This window comes from Centruroides sculpturatus, unplaced genomic scaffold, assembly GCF_000671375.1.
Source record: "Centruroides sculpturatus isolate CEXI.00-Female unplaced genomic scaffold, Cexi_2.0 scaffold743, whole genome shotgun sequence".
Taxonomy (NCBI): domain Eukaryota; kingdom Metazoa; phylum Arthropoda; class Arachnida; order Scorpiones; family Buthidae; genus Centruroides; species Centruroides sculpturatus.
Genome location: NW_019384970.1, coordinates 416,000 through 432,366, shown reverse-complemented (window position 1 = coordinate 432,366; position 16,367 = coordinate 416,000). Strand labels below are relative to the sequence as shown.

General features: G+C 32.1%; 1 protein-coding gene across 1 annotated transcript; it reads right to left on the bottom strand.

The window, feature by feature from the left end:
• Window positions 1-5,642: 5,642 nt before the first annotated feature.
• LOC111632589 (patched domain-containing protein 3-like) lies at window positions 5,643-9,125 on the bottom strand. The gene is made up of 2 exons (XM_023377064.1): window positions 8,828-9,125; window positions 5,643-5,879 (listed from the first exon to the last, which is right to left on the bottom strand). Exons 1-2 carry the CDS (start codon window positions 8,988-8,990, stop codon window positions 5,647-5,649), a joined length of 396 nt encoding a protein of 131 aa, XP_023232832.1. The 5' UTR covers window positions 8,991-9,125; the 3' UTR covers window positions 5,643-5,646.
• Window positions 9,126-16,367: the final 7,242 nt, after the last annotated feature.

The following is a 16,367-nucleotide window of genomic DNA, read 5'->3' as shown; positions in this document are numbered from 1 at the left end:
TTTTTTCTCCATAAAAAACTAATTTTTATTTTATTCTTGGTACTTTTTAATTTATTATATTGTCAGAGAGAAAATTGATTTATATTTAAAAAACTACAAATGCACATAATAAACAAGATAATAAAACAGTAAAATCCATCTGTTTCAAGAAACAAGTTGATGTCAAAAGCAATTAATAAATGCTACCTGACAATATTTATTTAAAAACAAAACAAAACATTTTCTGTTTATTTGTGTACAGAATATATTTACTCTGGCAACAAGGTCATTGTTTAACCTAAATATACTTATAATTGTGTCTTCATTTGCTAAAGAACAAAAAGATGACTTTAATATCTCATGCTAATGTCAATAGCATAGAAATGAGTTCTGCAGAAGAATCACTGCACAAAATTTACATATTGTGAAAGCATCCTCCAAAATCGACAATTACAGCCGAGGGTTCTCTGCAAGTTCGGAAGTTGTGAAGTCGGTAGAAAAAAAAAAAAAAAACATTAAGCACGGATATTTTCAAATGCGATACAGTACGCATGATTCCTGCAAATTAGTTCATGATGGAGAATTGTTTTTAAATGTTAATCAGGTTTGTTTTTCCAGCGAAATGTGTAAATTTTATAAGAAAAATCTGCATATATTCAATGCGCACACTGCAGAAATGTTTGTTTCACATGCTTCTACAACAATTATCATCCAGAAAATTGTGTTTCCGGAAAGCCAACAGATTGAATAATGTTAATAAAAACGACGCTTTTATTAACAAAATTGGCCTGTGGTAATGACGATTTTGTTTACACCTTATCGTCTTCTCAAATAAATTATAAATAAATGCTAGTATGAATCGCATGTATACACGAATATTTGAAAATAATTTTTAATAAATATAATAAATTAAAAAATAACCAAGAATAAAGTGAAAATTTAGTTTTAGGGGAAAAGAAATTAAACTTTACTAACGAGATTCGAGTCACCAGTCTCTAAATGTTGGAAATTCTAAGTGATTTGCAATTTTTAACCTCAATTTCTCAGTTAATTTTGAGTATTGTGCTGTACTGCTTGGCATGTCAGTCATTAGGGATGCACTACAGCCTCACCGAGTTTGATCAAAGTCATGCCACCCTCTTGTTACATTTTGGAAGATATAATCGATTAGTTATTTTCAAATTCAATATTATTATTAAATGCATTCGGCCGATTGCAGAGACAGGGTTTACATTAAACGACGTTTATCAACAGAACGACCTATAGCCGTTGGCTGGCTGTACCGCGGTTTAAAATGCGTTGCAAAGACGACGATCGTCTATTTCTGACCGTTCTCTAAACGTACTTCGGCAAAACATTGAATCTTACTTACTTCGCTATTACTCCCCTGTTTTAGGAGTCGTTCGGCCAATCGGGTTATTTCTTCGTGACGTCAGAAACGGTCGTCACGAAGAAATAAAATCTTAAGGCCGTCAAAATCATTGTTCGGCAATTAATGACAATCCATTTCGATATTTAATTTCGTCGCCAATACGATTTAAAATATAAACAAATCCATATTTAGAAAATTTATACCGAATTCGAAATTCGTCTTCGGAATAGATTTTTAAGGAATTATTTCTACATCTTATTACTGTCGCCCTTCGTAACTATCGAAATGAATAATTTTAAATATTTTATTATTAATATTACATTTTTTAATATCTATATGACTCGGAAATGCATTAACGTTTTATAACCGACACGATACTCGAATTGTAAATAAATGCATCTGATTTAAATTAAAATGAAGTTTTAAGTCTTCATCACCCATTTGAATGTCGAAATTGGAACATTTAAAACAAATTTAATGTATTTCATTTTGTTGTTTTTGCGCCGAGCAATTAATTAATGAATAATTTTGTCGATTCGTACCGTTTACAACATTTATCAAAGGAACGATATCTGTTTTTATCTAAACTTTTCCACGAACAAAGCTACCACTCGAATTGAAAAGCCCTCTAAACCTGCTGTCCACTGAGTCTAGAAAGTAGGTCAAATAACTTGTTCCTAATCGCTGTCTACATTGTGGCAGGCGAGAAACGCCGTCTCTGCAATGAAATTTTTCTGAACAGCGGTCTATCCGATCTGTAAACCGCCGTCGGCCTCTAAACGTTGTCTCTGCAATCGGCCCCAAAAGTTCATACCAACATCTTAGTGTAATGTTGGTAAAATCAACTATTAACATTGTGACGAGATAAAATTTAACTTTGATGATCCTCATGGTTCTAACCACTACTAACACGATTTGAGAAGAAAGGAGGCCTATATTCGAAATAACGACAGAATGATGACTCAGCTATTGTGTTAGGTGGTCTTTTTGGCAAGGAAAGAATTCACTCGCATTTTCTAACGGCATACAAACCAAGTGATTATCAAGACAAGTTGACGTGCAATTTCTTCCTTTTGCTAAAAATCGATGGTTCTGTCAACAGGACAATCCTCCCATTCACTCAGCAAACTCTACGTATAAATAGTTTTTCGCTAATGAGATGTCTATTAATTAGCTAGCTCTATCTCTTGATTTTAGTCCGATGAAAAAAATCTGCCAGACTGCATTCACGAAGTTATTTTAACCTAATTCCGCTTCATTGGCTAAGTTATATATGTATAAATTGGCGTGTTTGTGCCTATATTTCACTCTGCAGCCAAAACTACACATCGCGCATGAATGACATTTATGTGTGGTAGTAGCCCCAAGTCTCCCATGATGGTTGTGTCTCGATAGCTATAAGGGTGTGGGGGATATGGGGGTTGAAAGTGGTTGACTTCGAAAATGTGTGACACTTTAATGAGAACGTCCAGTTTTTTCTAGAAAGTTGCAGAATTTTGAAGAAAGTTCTAAAATTTTTTGGAATATCGTCGAATTCTCACACATATTCTCTGTCCTCACTCTCATTCTTAACCCCTACAACCTACCCTCTCTAATTTATTTTTAAATTAACTAATAATATGTTTATTCAGAATGCTTTAGAATGAACTAAGAAAATGCTTTGGAATAGTTGAGCACATGCTTTAGTTGATTTTCCATAAGTAAAAGTGTACGAATAACAGAAAAAAGTAAAAAGTAAATAGTGAAGTGTGAAAAGTAAAAATATAAAAAACAATGCCAGAGCGTAAGAAAGAATTTTTGCGGCCTCGAAACATATCGCGAAGGCAAAAGATGGCGCAGATAAATGAAACCACGGAAGAAAGAGAAGTATGTCTAACATTGCTAAGAGAAAATTATCAACAAAACAGAAATAATCAGACAGAAGAGCAACTTGAAAATTATTGGGAAACACATCGAATAAGAGAAAGATTACGTAGAGGAAGAGAAACAAGTGCACAGTTGGATGAAAGAAAAAAGCAGAGTACAGAGAGAATGAGTAACATTTGCATAGATGAGCAGGTTAACGCGCAATTATTAGAAATAACAGTACACTCTATAAATGTACGAACAAATAAAAACCCAGCGAAGCGGGTACTTGCAGCTAGTTGTTAGATATAATTTATTAACATATCCTTAATTTTTTTCAGTTAAGGTTGTAATATGCCTTTGTATTTTTGACACAGTCAAATTAAATGTAATTCTTTAAATTTATTGTTCCTTTTTTCTGTCCCAAAAAATGATTATTACATTTTTAATTTTTGCAAAGGTTATACATAACGGAGTTAAAGTATGACGATCAGAAAAATGACCGCCGAGATTTTTATATTTTTGGACTCAGGACATCGAAATATCGAAAAATACAAATTAATTTTCGGAAGTTTCTTCTACGTGGAACGGACTAAGTGAAGATTTTACATGTTATTTGCTTTTACAAATTCTTTTACAAAACTCATTCGTACACTTAAAACGAACGTTTTTTTCATTCTATAATAATCAATATAAAAAGCTTTTTATAAATAAAATCTCTAAAATCGCCATAGAAAATTTTAACTCTTAATAGGAAAGTTGTGTAATTAGTGAATAAAATTATTTTACGTGCACATTTGTGAAAGTTCAAATTATTCAGAATTAAAATATTTTTGCTAAGTGTTTAGTTTGAATGATTTCTATAAAAATCTATCATTGCCTTTATATTTACAGAATATATATAAATTTTTGTGCAATAATTGAACTGTAATTAAATACGTTATTGAGTCAATGATTAGAATTGATTAGTTAACGTCGAAAGCGCCTTCTTTGCTATTTACGTGGAAATTTCTGACGAATGAAAACCAACATTTGTATTACCGTCAAATCTGTGGTCGAGGTCTTTGCTACTTTTCTTTCTTTCGCACATTTTCGATTTCGTGTAATTCAGTGCCGATAAAATAACCGGCAAAAATACCAAAGCAGTAATAAAAGAAAATATAATAACCAAAAAGACTATTTTAAAAATCGTGACAAATATATAAGCCAATGGAATGGCTGAAGGTAACACGGCAATTATTGTAGTTGCACTACCTTGAAATATTGCAAATCCTACACAATCGATGCTATGACGAAGACGTTCATTGGAACCTTCAATGTCGCAATGTCTATAAGCGTAAGAAAGATGAGCAGAATAATCGACCGAAAAACCAGAGCACATGACTAAGACAATCATAGACACTGGTGATAATTCGACATCCCAGAGAGCCATATAACCCAAAGTGGAAATTTCTGTAGTAACAATCGAAAAAGCTACCGAAAACGTAACCACAACGTCTGACATAAAAACGAAACAAACAAAAATTACAATTATCACAATACTACTCAACAATTGTACAGTAAATTTTACATACAAATCAAAGTCATCGACACCATAATTCAAGAAGTGGTACGGAAACACACTGAAAGGCATTTTATCAGTGATTTTCCTTAGTCTCTGTAAAGTTATGAGCTTAGTCTGACAAAAGAATCTGCTTCCAACGATAGCTGTATAGTCAGAGTTGAAGGCAATATCATTACGGAATCGTTGTGCATAAGATTGACGTAGAAACATTCGGCGCAGAACTACAATAAAATCTTTTGTGTCGCTCATGTTGTACGAATTTACGATCGCAGACATTGAATCGTCTTTGACGAATTACACAAAACTTCGGAGCCAAGACTCGGTAAGAAAATCTGCAATTAATCCTTCTCTCTCCATTTCGGAGAAAAGTTTTTCTATTTGATTCTGAATTTCTACATCTGCATAATTTATTTCTTGATCGACAACGATTTGGATTCTGTATTCGTAATGCTTGAAATATTTAAAAACATTTTTATGATACTGCAAGTAATATGAATCGTATGCAGAAGAGTCGGATAATGATCCTATAATATCTGTTTTTGTCACTCCCCAAACTCCAAATGCCACGTAACCTGCCATGATGAAGAGAATAATTATCATGACATACCATAAGAATAAAATATTACCGAGCTTCGTCCAAATTGATGACGAAGGAGTGGTCATGTCTTTAGTAGATTTCCAAGAATCGGCGGTGAAGAGCATTTTTCGAATCCGTGAGTGGTTTTCTAGAGAGAAAAATTTATTTTTATTAGTGTCTTGAAGCGCTACCAAATGATACGTTATATTTTTACCTGTTTGTGTATTTATTTTCGTAAAGAATAAAGAATGTCTTTCTTGTTTCTCCGCATATCGAAAGAATGCCATGCATGCACCGATGAACGTTATCTTATAAATATAACAGAAGAGAATAGCAATCGAAGCGTATAAACAAAAATAAGATATAGATCTGAAAGGTGTAAACAGTCCTGAAATGAACGCTATGAAATTCTGTTACTGAAGTTACAGTAACAGAAATAGCGGATTCCGAATAAACTTCCGAGAGTCTGTCTGGAACGGTCTTCTGGGAATCGGTCCTTTTCCACGCAGCAAGAAAAACAAAAGCATCGTCCATGGCTACTCCTGAAATAAAAATTGAATTGAATAGTTATGATGAAAAAGTTAAAAAAATTAAGAATTATTGAATAACATAAACATTATACTGAACTAATTAAAATAATTTGTTTGCAATTAATTAAACTACAGTAAACTAGCGTTATCTCTTACATTTACAAAACGATTCATATCTATAATTTATTGGGTTGTTCGGAAAGTAGGTTCGATTTTTTTCCGTAGAAAAAACACATTTTTATAATAAATAAATATTTTTTTGAATTATATATCGACCATTTTGGTCAAATACCTGTTGTCATCGTTTCTGATCGTTGCTTACAAAAGCTGATCCAAGTGATTTTTGACATTGTGATTTCAAGTAAATGTCTTACAGTTAAAAAATATTTGTATAGACCGGAACAAGTAATAATCTGAGTGTGCTCGATCTGGCGAATATGGTTGGTGTGATAGCAGGTCCCATCTAAGTTATAACAGTTTCTGACGAGTTACCAAACTTGTGTGAAATTTGACATTATCGTTTTAAAACACTACACCTGTTTTGTTGATCAATTCTGGCCGCCTTTTCTGTTTGATGATATTTCTCAATTTGTCTACTCGATGGCAGTACACTTTCGAATCAATTGTTAAATTGTTTGGTAAAAGCTCCAAAAAAATTTCTTAAAATCCCACCAAAGAGAGCATCTCTCTTTAAGAACATGTGAAACTCATGTATCGAGCTTTGAAACGAAACCAATTTGTTTCAAGTAATCATAAACAGTTCAATTTGACTAATTTAATCTTTTGGTGATTTCACGTGTTGTTATTTGGCAGTTTGCTTCAATCGGTACGTTTATTTTGTTTTCATTGGCTTCAACTGGCCATCCAGAACGTGGTGCATTTTCAATATTAAAATTGCCAGAACTAAATCTTGTAATCCAGTTTTGGCACTGTCATTCTGTCAATACATCTTCTCCATACACGATACACAATTTTTTTTTCGCTTGAACAGCATTCTTATGTTTTCGGTAATAAAAGAGCAAAATATGTCGAAAATACTGCTTCCGATCTTCCATATTTGATGGGACACAAAAAATAAACAATTGCACGAAATCAAACAAATTTTTTTACAAATAAGCCTTAAAATGCTAGCTATCCAAATAATAATACGGTTTAGAATGAAAATGGCGGAAAAAATACGACTAATCCGTGTAGTGGTAAAAAAAACAAACTTACATTTCGAACGACCTAATATATAAACAAGAATACTTAAGATAAAAAGTTGAATGAACTGAAAATTTTTAATCGATAAATTAACCGAAACAAGACTTTCATTTTAATAACCGATTAAAAATGGTTAAATATTTTCTGGTGCAGTTAATTTTTACTGAATTAGATTTAACACGAATGTGTTATGTGAAATATTACAAATATATCTTTAATTACTGTAAATCTCGGAGCAAGCGACTCAAACAGATCGCATCAGCTAATGATATTTATCAAACGAAATCTTCAAGATCGAACATTTAGCGTGCTGTCATTTCTTCAACGTCACACTACGTCATACTCTTTCCCGAAAAGTAGGTGGTCCTTTTAACTAATTTCAGATCCAGCTTGTTGGTAGCCTCAAAGAAAGCAGATGAGGCAAAAATCGATTTTTTCCTCATTTGCAAGTTATCATCGAATTCTCAGCAAATAGTCCTCTTTCAAGCGGTCAGCTTCAAGAACCAATCAATTCAACACTAATTGCAACACACCCAGCGAGATTAAAGTTATTCTAATACAAGAATTAGTCTTCAACTTCCTTCTTTACTGTCCTTCAGCAAAAAAAATTCTTGCTCAATTTTAAAAGAAGAAAAAAGAAAGAAAAAAATGTTGTGTCACAATTCTGATACAGGAAAGGTTGAATTTCCTTTCTCATACCCCTTATTACAAAATTTAGAAAAACACTGGATGTTCGTCTTTTCTGCACATCCCCAAACACCTCGTTGACATATGGAAAATCCATAATTTTAATTAAATGAAATGATTAAAATATAGCAAATCATTTTCTTTGACCCGGGAGTTCGTTGGAGATCTTCAAAGAGTTAATATCTACTTGGTGGTCAGACTCCGAGAGCCAGCGCCTCGTCCAGAACCTTTTTCACCGAAGGGTTGCTGCTTTATACAGAGAGAAAGCCTTCTCCCACCATCAACAAAAACATGAGCCGAGATTAGACCAGAATCTCAACAGATTCAAATCATCACGAAGCTTCTATTCTTCTGGCGAGAACCTTAGAAGCTATATCTTCGAATCAACGACGAGTTAGTATACTTCGAGATTAATGTAAACTCTCTCTCTTCGCGTGATAGGTCTCGAATAAGTCGTTCTATAATACGTTTTATTTTATTTCCTTTTATTAAATATTTTTGTTATTAATTTAGCATAGTTTCATTCTTGACTCAAATCCGAGCTAACATTCATTTCAATTACTCGCGACCCTTCCATTCGAAATTCCTCTGAAACGACAACAAGCGTACTTAACACTATATCTAGGCTGGTGTCAGGAAAAACAAACTTGCAGGGGTTTATCAACGTCTTAAAAAGCCATCCTTCGACTCCGCGGGCCAATGCCAATGTTACCGATAGCGCCGCCGATTAAAAAGTGCAGAGACTAACCCAGACTCTCTACCCACCGCTAGCCTCTCACAGTAGCAAAGTATTGTAAAGCCAAAAGACATTTTTTATAAAAAGCAATAGAAAAATACACAACAAATGCGATAAGAAATAAATATAATAAATAAATAAACAAAATAAAAGCAATAGAAACATAAGAAAACAATACAATAAATATAGGCCATAAATTAGCGATTGGTGAAAAATCCTGTAAAATTATTTATATTATTATACAAACTTTTTATTACATTAATTTGTTATTAACAAGTAGATGATTATTATTTATATGGTTAAACTAAAAGGTAAAGTTTTAAGTAACTCTTACCTATGATTAAAAAGGGTATAGATCCAGCAGGAGCCACAAACGGTGTATTAAAATACATAATCAATCCAAATGACGAAGCCAAAGACATTCCTCCCGATGTTAACGCAATTATTCCTGTCCAAGGTTTGCTTTCGATCCAACTGTTATACAAACAGGTCAGCATTGAAAAGATTGCTACTGCTAATATTGCAATCGGTATTCGAGGAAATATTCGACTGACGACAGCAGATAACTCTTGTTCAATTGTAATCGATGTGTATCGATCGACGATTATGTACTGAAAATTACTGGATTCAATAAGATCCAAAAACAGATTTTGCCATTCTTCCACTTTGCTTTTTTGAACTTTCGAATAGTCGTTAAAGTAATAAACGAGTCGCAATACTTTAGCACTTTTAACGTAATCGTCTGCATTTTTTTCGACTCCTCTTAAAAATAGACTCGTTAACTGGAAATCGTATTTATTTTTCTCGTTAAAAGGATATTTGATGGAATAAGTGTTGTTTTCCATCATTTCGATTTCGTTTTGCATTAATAAAATAGAATTCTCGAAGCATCTCTTGTTATTTCTTGTACATAAATCTTTATATGTAAAATTCTCTGCAGTTTTTATATTTTGAACAGTTTTATCCAGTTGAATAATTTCTTGAAATACGTCTCTTCGAAGCACGGATCCTTCATCTTTTGCCCTAACTAAAAGTACTGCTATGTTAGGTTCTCTGTTCATCCTTCCCATGTGTGCATCGGAAGACAGATTCATTGGAAATAATTTTTCTATTGAGGCTTCTTCAATAATGTGTCTGGTATTTTTGGGTGCGACTAAATATTTTACATTCGTTTCTTCGTGCCACTTGTGAACACTCGTAGCTAATGCCACAGATACAATCACCGGAATGACGATAAAGTAAGAAGGATTTTTCCCAATATATAATCCTAATTGTCTAAACTTTTTCGATAAGAAAATATCGAGATATTTCACTTTCATAACGGATCTGAAAAATATTAATTTTGTAATGAATTGGTATTAACTTTCCATATATTAACTAATAACTAAACTATAATGTGAATTAGTTTATTAAGTCAAAAAAAATTTTGATGAATACCAATAATAATTTAAAGGAAAAACTGAATATTATGTTAATATCTGAAAGATGATAATAATTTTAAATAAACTAACCCAATTACTGTTGTGTACTAATTATTCTTAGATAATACGTATAGTAATATTTAAAACTCGATGTAAGTTAAATAATAAAAAGTTATATTATTAGCAACTAATATTCATTTATAACGAATTTAGGTGAATATGATGAATTATTGGTTGTTGTGTACAGTAAAACTCTAATTACCGGAATACAGATTATGTGGTTTACCCTTTGAATTTCTGAAAATAGAAATAAGTATGTATATACACTTGAACAATAGCCTATCTGTTTTGTTTTCTAAATGTAAAAAATAAAATATATTTATTTACAGGTACACTGTTTATTGCGTACAGTAAAACTACAATTAGCCGTATATATATTTTCTAATTTAGAAAATAGAATATACTTTTTACTCATACGTTTCCACATTTAATATTTTATTTGTACGTAATTGTGTACAATCGTTTATAACGGGATGTTTAGACAGAAAAAACACTGTTTTCTTCAAATTTTCGTTTTTAATAACACTAATTTTAAGTGGGATCATGTAAGAAGTACTGGGTGATTAATTACAGAACCCAAATTTAATACCAGCCAGATAGATATTTAACACTCTAAATGCAATCAAATTTCATACGGTGCCATTTAAAGATATTCAGAAGACATTTACAAAAAAAAATTCTTATTAATAAAACTCACTACTTTGGCAATTTTTGCGCTACTCCCAATAAGCTTTGTGTGTATACAAGATAATCACGCTATATAGAGACATTAGACAATGCAGGGGGGATGTAAACAAGTAATCATAAATATGTTTAAACAGTATTCAACAACTGATTCTCTGATATTCTCTCATTCAATGCGACACTATCTTTAAATTTGGCAAATTCTCAACATGTTCTCGACAAACCACTTTTTTAAGTGTCTATTGCTTTTTTTGTTGCTAACCATCACGATTCGTCTCGATTCGAATTTATTTAAATAGCATTTAAATGTATGCATAAGTTATAAATATAAAAGAAAATACAAAACTTTCTGTAAAACTTAATAAAAATTTATTAGAAAATGTCATTAAATATCACGTTAATTAAAAATATGCACTTTTACAAAGGTTGTTCAAAAAGTAAAGCACCATAATTTAAATCTGGGAAACGAAGACTGTGACTTGACTCCACTTTTCAGGAGTTTTACCCGAAAGCTTTTAATAACGTTGTGAAAAATTTAAAGAGCCTTGCCAGGCGAAACCGCAACAGCTTCGTTAAAAAAATGGCGAATACCAGTGACGTACAGTACGTTCCAAGCAGCATACAGTGATAAAATTCGTCGTTGCCAAAGTGGAGCTGTTAGAAACATTCACAAACGATTGTGTGGTGACTATGCTACTGCAGCCTGTCAACCGAAGCGCCGTGAGTCGTTGGGAAAAAAAATGTGCGAAGTCAGTGATAATAGGGCCCAGCAGTGGCCGAGCTGGCTTCGTACCCTAAACACTGGGAGTTCGGTCGTGGGTTCATGCCTTGCTCGAATGGGCTGTGCACGTGGAGCATTCTACATGAGGTTTTCTCCACGTCTATAACGCCAAAATAGGGGCAAGTTTTCCTTAAAAAACTTCACGGAAAGCATCCCAGCTATGCAGATTGCCCAAATGTTGCGTTGCAATAATTTAACAAACAACGACAATATGAATACCATATCTCTGCGATTTGTCGCCGCATCTGTAATGGCACTTATAGTGCAGCGCGTTGATTAACCGATTCAAGAGGAATCACCGATTACCGGGAGTGTTCGTCAAATCATGCGTAAACACGTGTATGTCAAAATGTGTTCACGATGGGTCCCGAAGCAGCTCACGATTAACCTAACAGCAGCAAAGAAAACCATCGCATACAAATTCTTGTAACGCTAGCAGTTCGATGTTGAAGAGTTCTTGGTTTGCATCTGATAACGCAAGCAAAGATAAAGTTCCAGTCAGATGAAGATGTTCTCAATGCTACGAGAAAGTGTTTCCATGCACAGAATTAGGACTGGTATTCGAGCTGGCAAGCGTGTCTTTCCTTTAATGATGACGTATGGCCAAATACAAGGGCGAAAACTTGGTTGAAAAATAACATGAGATTCCTACGTTTCATGATTGTATGTTTCAACCTACCATCAAAATAAATTCTGGTGTATTACATTTTGAACGAAACTTGTAGTATTAAACATTTTAATTACGATGATTTCGTATGAATATAAAAATTTTTTATAAACATAAGATAATAAATACGATGAACGATAAAAAAATTATGTAATATTCTGTTCAGTCATCAAGTTTTATGTTTAATCATGTTTAGCAAAATATTAATTGAGTAAACGTCCAATGTTAATTAAGATCGTCAATAAAATAATATATAATGAAGTTTTTAAAGTTCCGTGGAGGATTAGAAAACCTGTTCGTTATCTCCCGAACATATCTAAATTACAGATATTTTCATAAACATAAAAAGCTTTTATATTCTTTATGATCGTGACTAAATCGATTAGGAATCTCGCTAATTATCATCAAGTAATATCATGATTAAGAGAATTAAAAATAAATTATAATTATGTATTACTTATAAAGAGAAAATTCTAATAAGTCTTTCAATATTATTTTATTTTCAAGTTTCTGCGTTTATTGTATACGTGTGGTTAGCGTGAGTGGAAACAATGAGTAATTTAAACATTTAGATTATTCTAATTTTATTGGATTTTTGTTAATTTACAATTTATTTAATTCACTTCGTTAATATTTTGTATTATTTTGTAATTTTAACTTGACAAAATATTAATTAATTAAAATCTGTAAATTTAGAAACAGAAAGTAGTTATAAGTGATTTTAAAAATTTTCTGTTGATCACATTATAAATAAACCCAATAAAAATTTTCAAATCCTTAAATTGGTGTAAACATTACATAGCATTGAGTATAAACTTTAAATTCAATTTTAGAACTATTTTGATTACTTCATCTACGATTTAACATTATAAACATGTAGAAAATTCTTACTTTCGAATTAATGAAACATTCCATAATAATCAGTATTAAACTTAAAATAATAAAGCAGTAAATACAGCAAGATGGGTTGTATGATATAATAAATATATAACTGAATATTCTTACTTATTTTTACTATAAATTTGATACTGTCGTGCATGAAATAAGAAGAGAAACTAACTTCATTTCATCTGATTTTTCGCTATAAGTACATTAAATAATTTTCAGAATTACATACCTCTTTTGAATTCCTTTGTTACAGCAGTAAATATGATTGTCTATCAATGTAATTTTAATTAACAAGTTGATAATCCTAATTAATAAATGAAATTATGATTGGAGAATTATTCAGAGGGAAATGCGGCCATCGCAACAACATTTATTTCAACGCAATTTGTAAGTTTTTTTCAACCATAAACATTTGTTCACGTGTAACTTTGACGGTTTTTACGTGTGTGTCTTCTAACCAATAGGAAATTCATTAAAACAATCAAGATTTTTCTTTGCATATTTAATCTGAAACTTGTTTTAAATCAATTACAGTGTTACCTCAAGATACGAAATTAATCTGTTCCGAAACTGAGATCGTATCATGAAAATGTCGTAAGGTGAATCATTTTTCCCATACGATTACATGTAAAATCAAATAATTCGTTCCAACACGAAAAACACACTCAAATTAAAGCTAAGTAGTACATTTAAAAAAATAATAACTATAGTAAGGAAAACACTGAAAAATGCGTTTTGTAGTTGTAAATGTATAAATAACCATAATAGAATAATAATTGATTAAAAAAATGTAGTTTTATTTGCACTTTATCTTTGAGGATAGACGACTGGGGGTGTAAACTGATGGCGGAGAGAGGGAGAAGGGAAATGATACTAAAACTTAACTTACATAACATAATGTAACAATAACTTAAAAATAACTTAGAAAAGATTTAAAAAATTAGTGTTGTTTTATATATATATTTTAAAACTTTTATTCACTTCTTTTCGCTTTCTTTCCTTCACTTCCACCAGCACTTTCACTGGATATAAGTCGCATGGTAAAATATCTATCCAAAGAGGTTTGGCTTTCCTGCTTTTTAAAATGTTTCTAAAATTACTTAGGTAGATGTCATGACTCTGAGTAGCAATACGGCCAGTGTGAACCTTTTCGGGGTGTTTCTTTTCAATAAAATTAGTCACTTTCTAATAATATCTCAAGATTTCCTTTATCGAGCGAGATCCTGCCACGACGAAGCAAACACGCGGACTGAGACCAATGAACAGAAGTGAATAAAAAATGGCGCTGCGAAATAATGTAACGTCGTATGGTGGGTTTTTGTTCGTATCGTTGAGCAAAAATATGTTCGAATTTCATGTCGTATCCTGAAAATTTCGTATGCTGGGGCGTTCGTATCCTGAGGTACCACTATATTTAACTATGTCATTTTAATAACTGCATGCTATCTGATTTAAAAGTCATGTCATTATTAGTTTTTATGAAATGTTTCTAATGCAGAAATAACTAGATTTATTAATGATACGATGATATAATTATGTTTAAATATATAATTTTTTTGTTTTAAAAGAAGAAAATTATATATTAGAAAAGAGACTGTTGTGGGTCTTTACGAAATAATTTTTGTCTCACATGTCCCTGAAAATTTAGGACTATATTTTCGTTTTCTGTATTAGACCTACATAAAATATAGTATATGTCTTTGTATTAAATTATGAATTAACTAATGTTAATTTTAAGTGCAACCTTCAACTGAAAATTAACTTTATAGTTGAAATGCCCGACACTACTTTTTAGAATCGAGAATCTTATCTTATACCCGAGGTCTTGTTTGTATTGAAGGTTACTATTTTTTGTCGATTCGGCTATTTTATAAATGAAACCCAAAAAACGGTTAGTACACATATATTATTTAATTATTTTAACTAGAAAACAGGTTTTGTTTTTTTTGTTAGGAGGACAAAGTCGGATAAAATAGCTTTATCCAATCGTTTCGTTGATTGCGTGTATTTAACAATTTGCTGAATTTTAAACAGCTTTTTATTATTTATAAAATATATAATAATTAAAAGTTTTTTGAAATAAATATTTAATTTTTTGCAACTGATTTTTTTGGAAATTTAAAATATTAACAATAACTTATAGCAACTATAAATTTTGGAAAAAATATTTTTTTTCTTCTTACAATTATAATAAATTTAAATAATGTATTACAGAATCTTATTAAATGATTTATACTATACAGAACTAACCTCTTATGTAGAGGATTTAATCCCGGGATCTCGAAAATCGGGATCCCGGGATCTCGACCACTTTTCAGTCCCAAAATTTTCGGGATTAAGTTTTCCTAATCCCGAGATTTTCGGGATTGACATCATTTTAAAAAAAGTTGCAAAATAGACTGCATGAAGCGAAACGTTCAGTGCCAGTGCTTTTAACAGAATTGCTTGCCTATCATTTTAATATAAAATACAAGAAATTTTATTCCAAGCAAGCAGCAGAAATTAACCTAGCGGGCTTGCGATGCTTGCTTGGAATAAAACTTCTTGTATTTTCAACTAAAATGATAGGCAAGCAGTTCTCACTGGGTTACTTGGTAATATACTTCATTTTTGTATTTTTGAATTTTCGCGGGCGCCAATCGATTTTCTGGCGCAGTCGAGAGCACTACTCAGTGCGTTTTACCTGTCAATGTGTCAGCCATCTTGTTTTGCCAGTGTGGTTAATATAGACCCGACGCCTCTCGCTTAGGGGGGTCGACCTTAGGTGAAAAGGTTACGACCCTCGCCTTGCCCGCGATCTGTCAGGATGATGCGAGAAAGTCTTTTTACGTTTCGGGGTAGTGGTTTGCTGAACGCTGAGAGACTCACACAGAGACCGAATTTACAAAATTAACGCGTTTATTTTTTGAAAAACATGCTTACAATGATCGAAACAATCGGGATTATAGCCTTTACTCCTACAATCCCGATCCGTGTCGACCGGACTGTTTTCTTCCATCCTCCCCGTGTCCTCGAAGCTTATAAGTATTTACTAACGATTCCTCCAACTTCCATCAACCTAAACGCGTTTTCTCTGCAGCTGCATATATGTGCAACAAATTGAGAAGCAGACTTGGTGATGAGACACTAGATGCGTTGTTATTTCTCAGATCATATTTTCGCAATTCAAATTAGAATGTTCCTATTAAATTAGTTTTCTTTATATTTAAGAAAAATGTGACTGATTAATATTATTTTTAAATACTTTTTGCTAAGAAACTTACTTTACTACCTACTTACTAGGTTGTTATATGAAAGTAGTCTATTTAGTCGATGTTAAGAGAGATTTTTGTTAATTTTCAAGGTTTATTTGCATAGTTTGTTATATAAAGGT

What these genes read in the sequence shown, in the direction of transcription:
- LOC111632589 (XM_023377064.1), bottom strand. Translation starts at nt 8,990, where the DNA reads ATGCTGACCTGTTTGTATAACAGTTGGATCGAAAGCAAACCTTGGACA. An exon ending in TATACCCTTTTTAATCATAG is followed by an intron (nt 5,880 to 8,827) that starts GTAAGAGTTACT and finishes TTTTTATTTCAG; the next exon opens with GAGTAGCCATGGACGATGCT.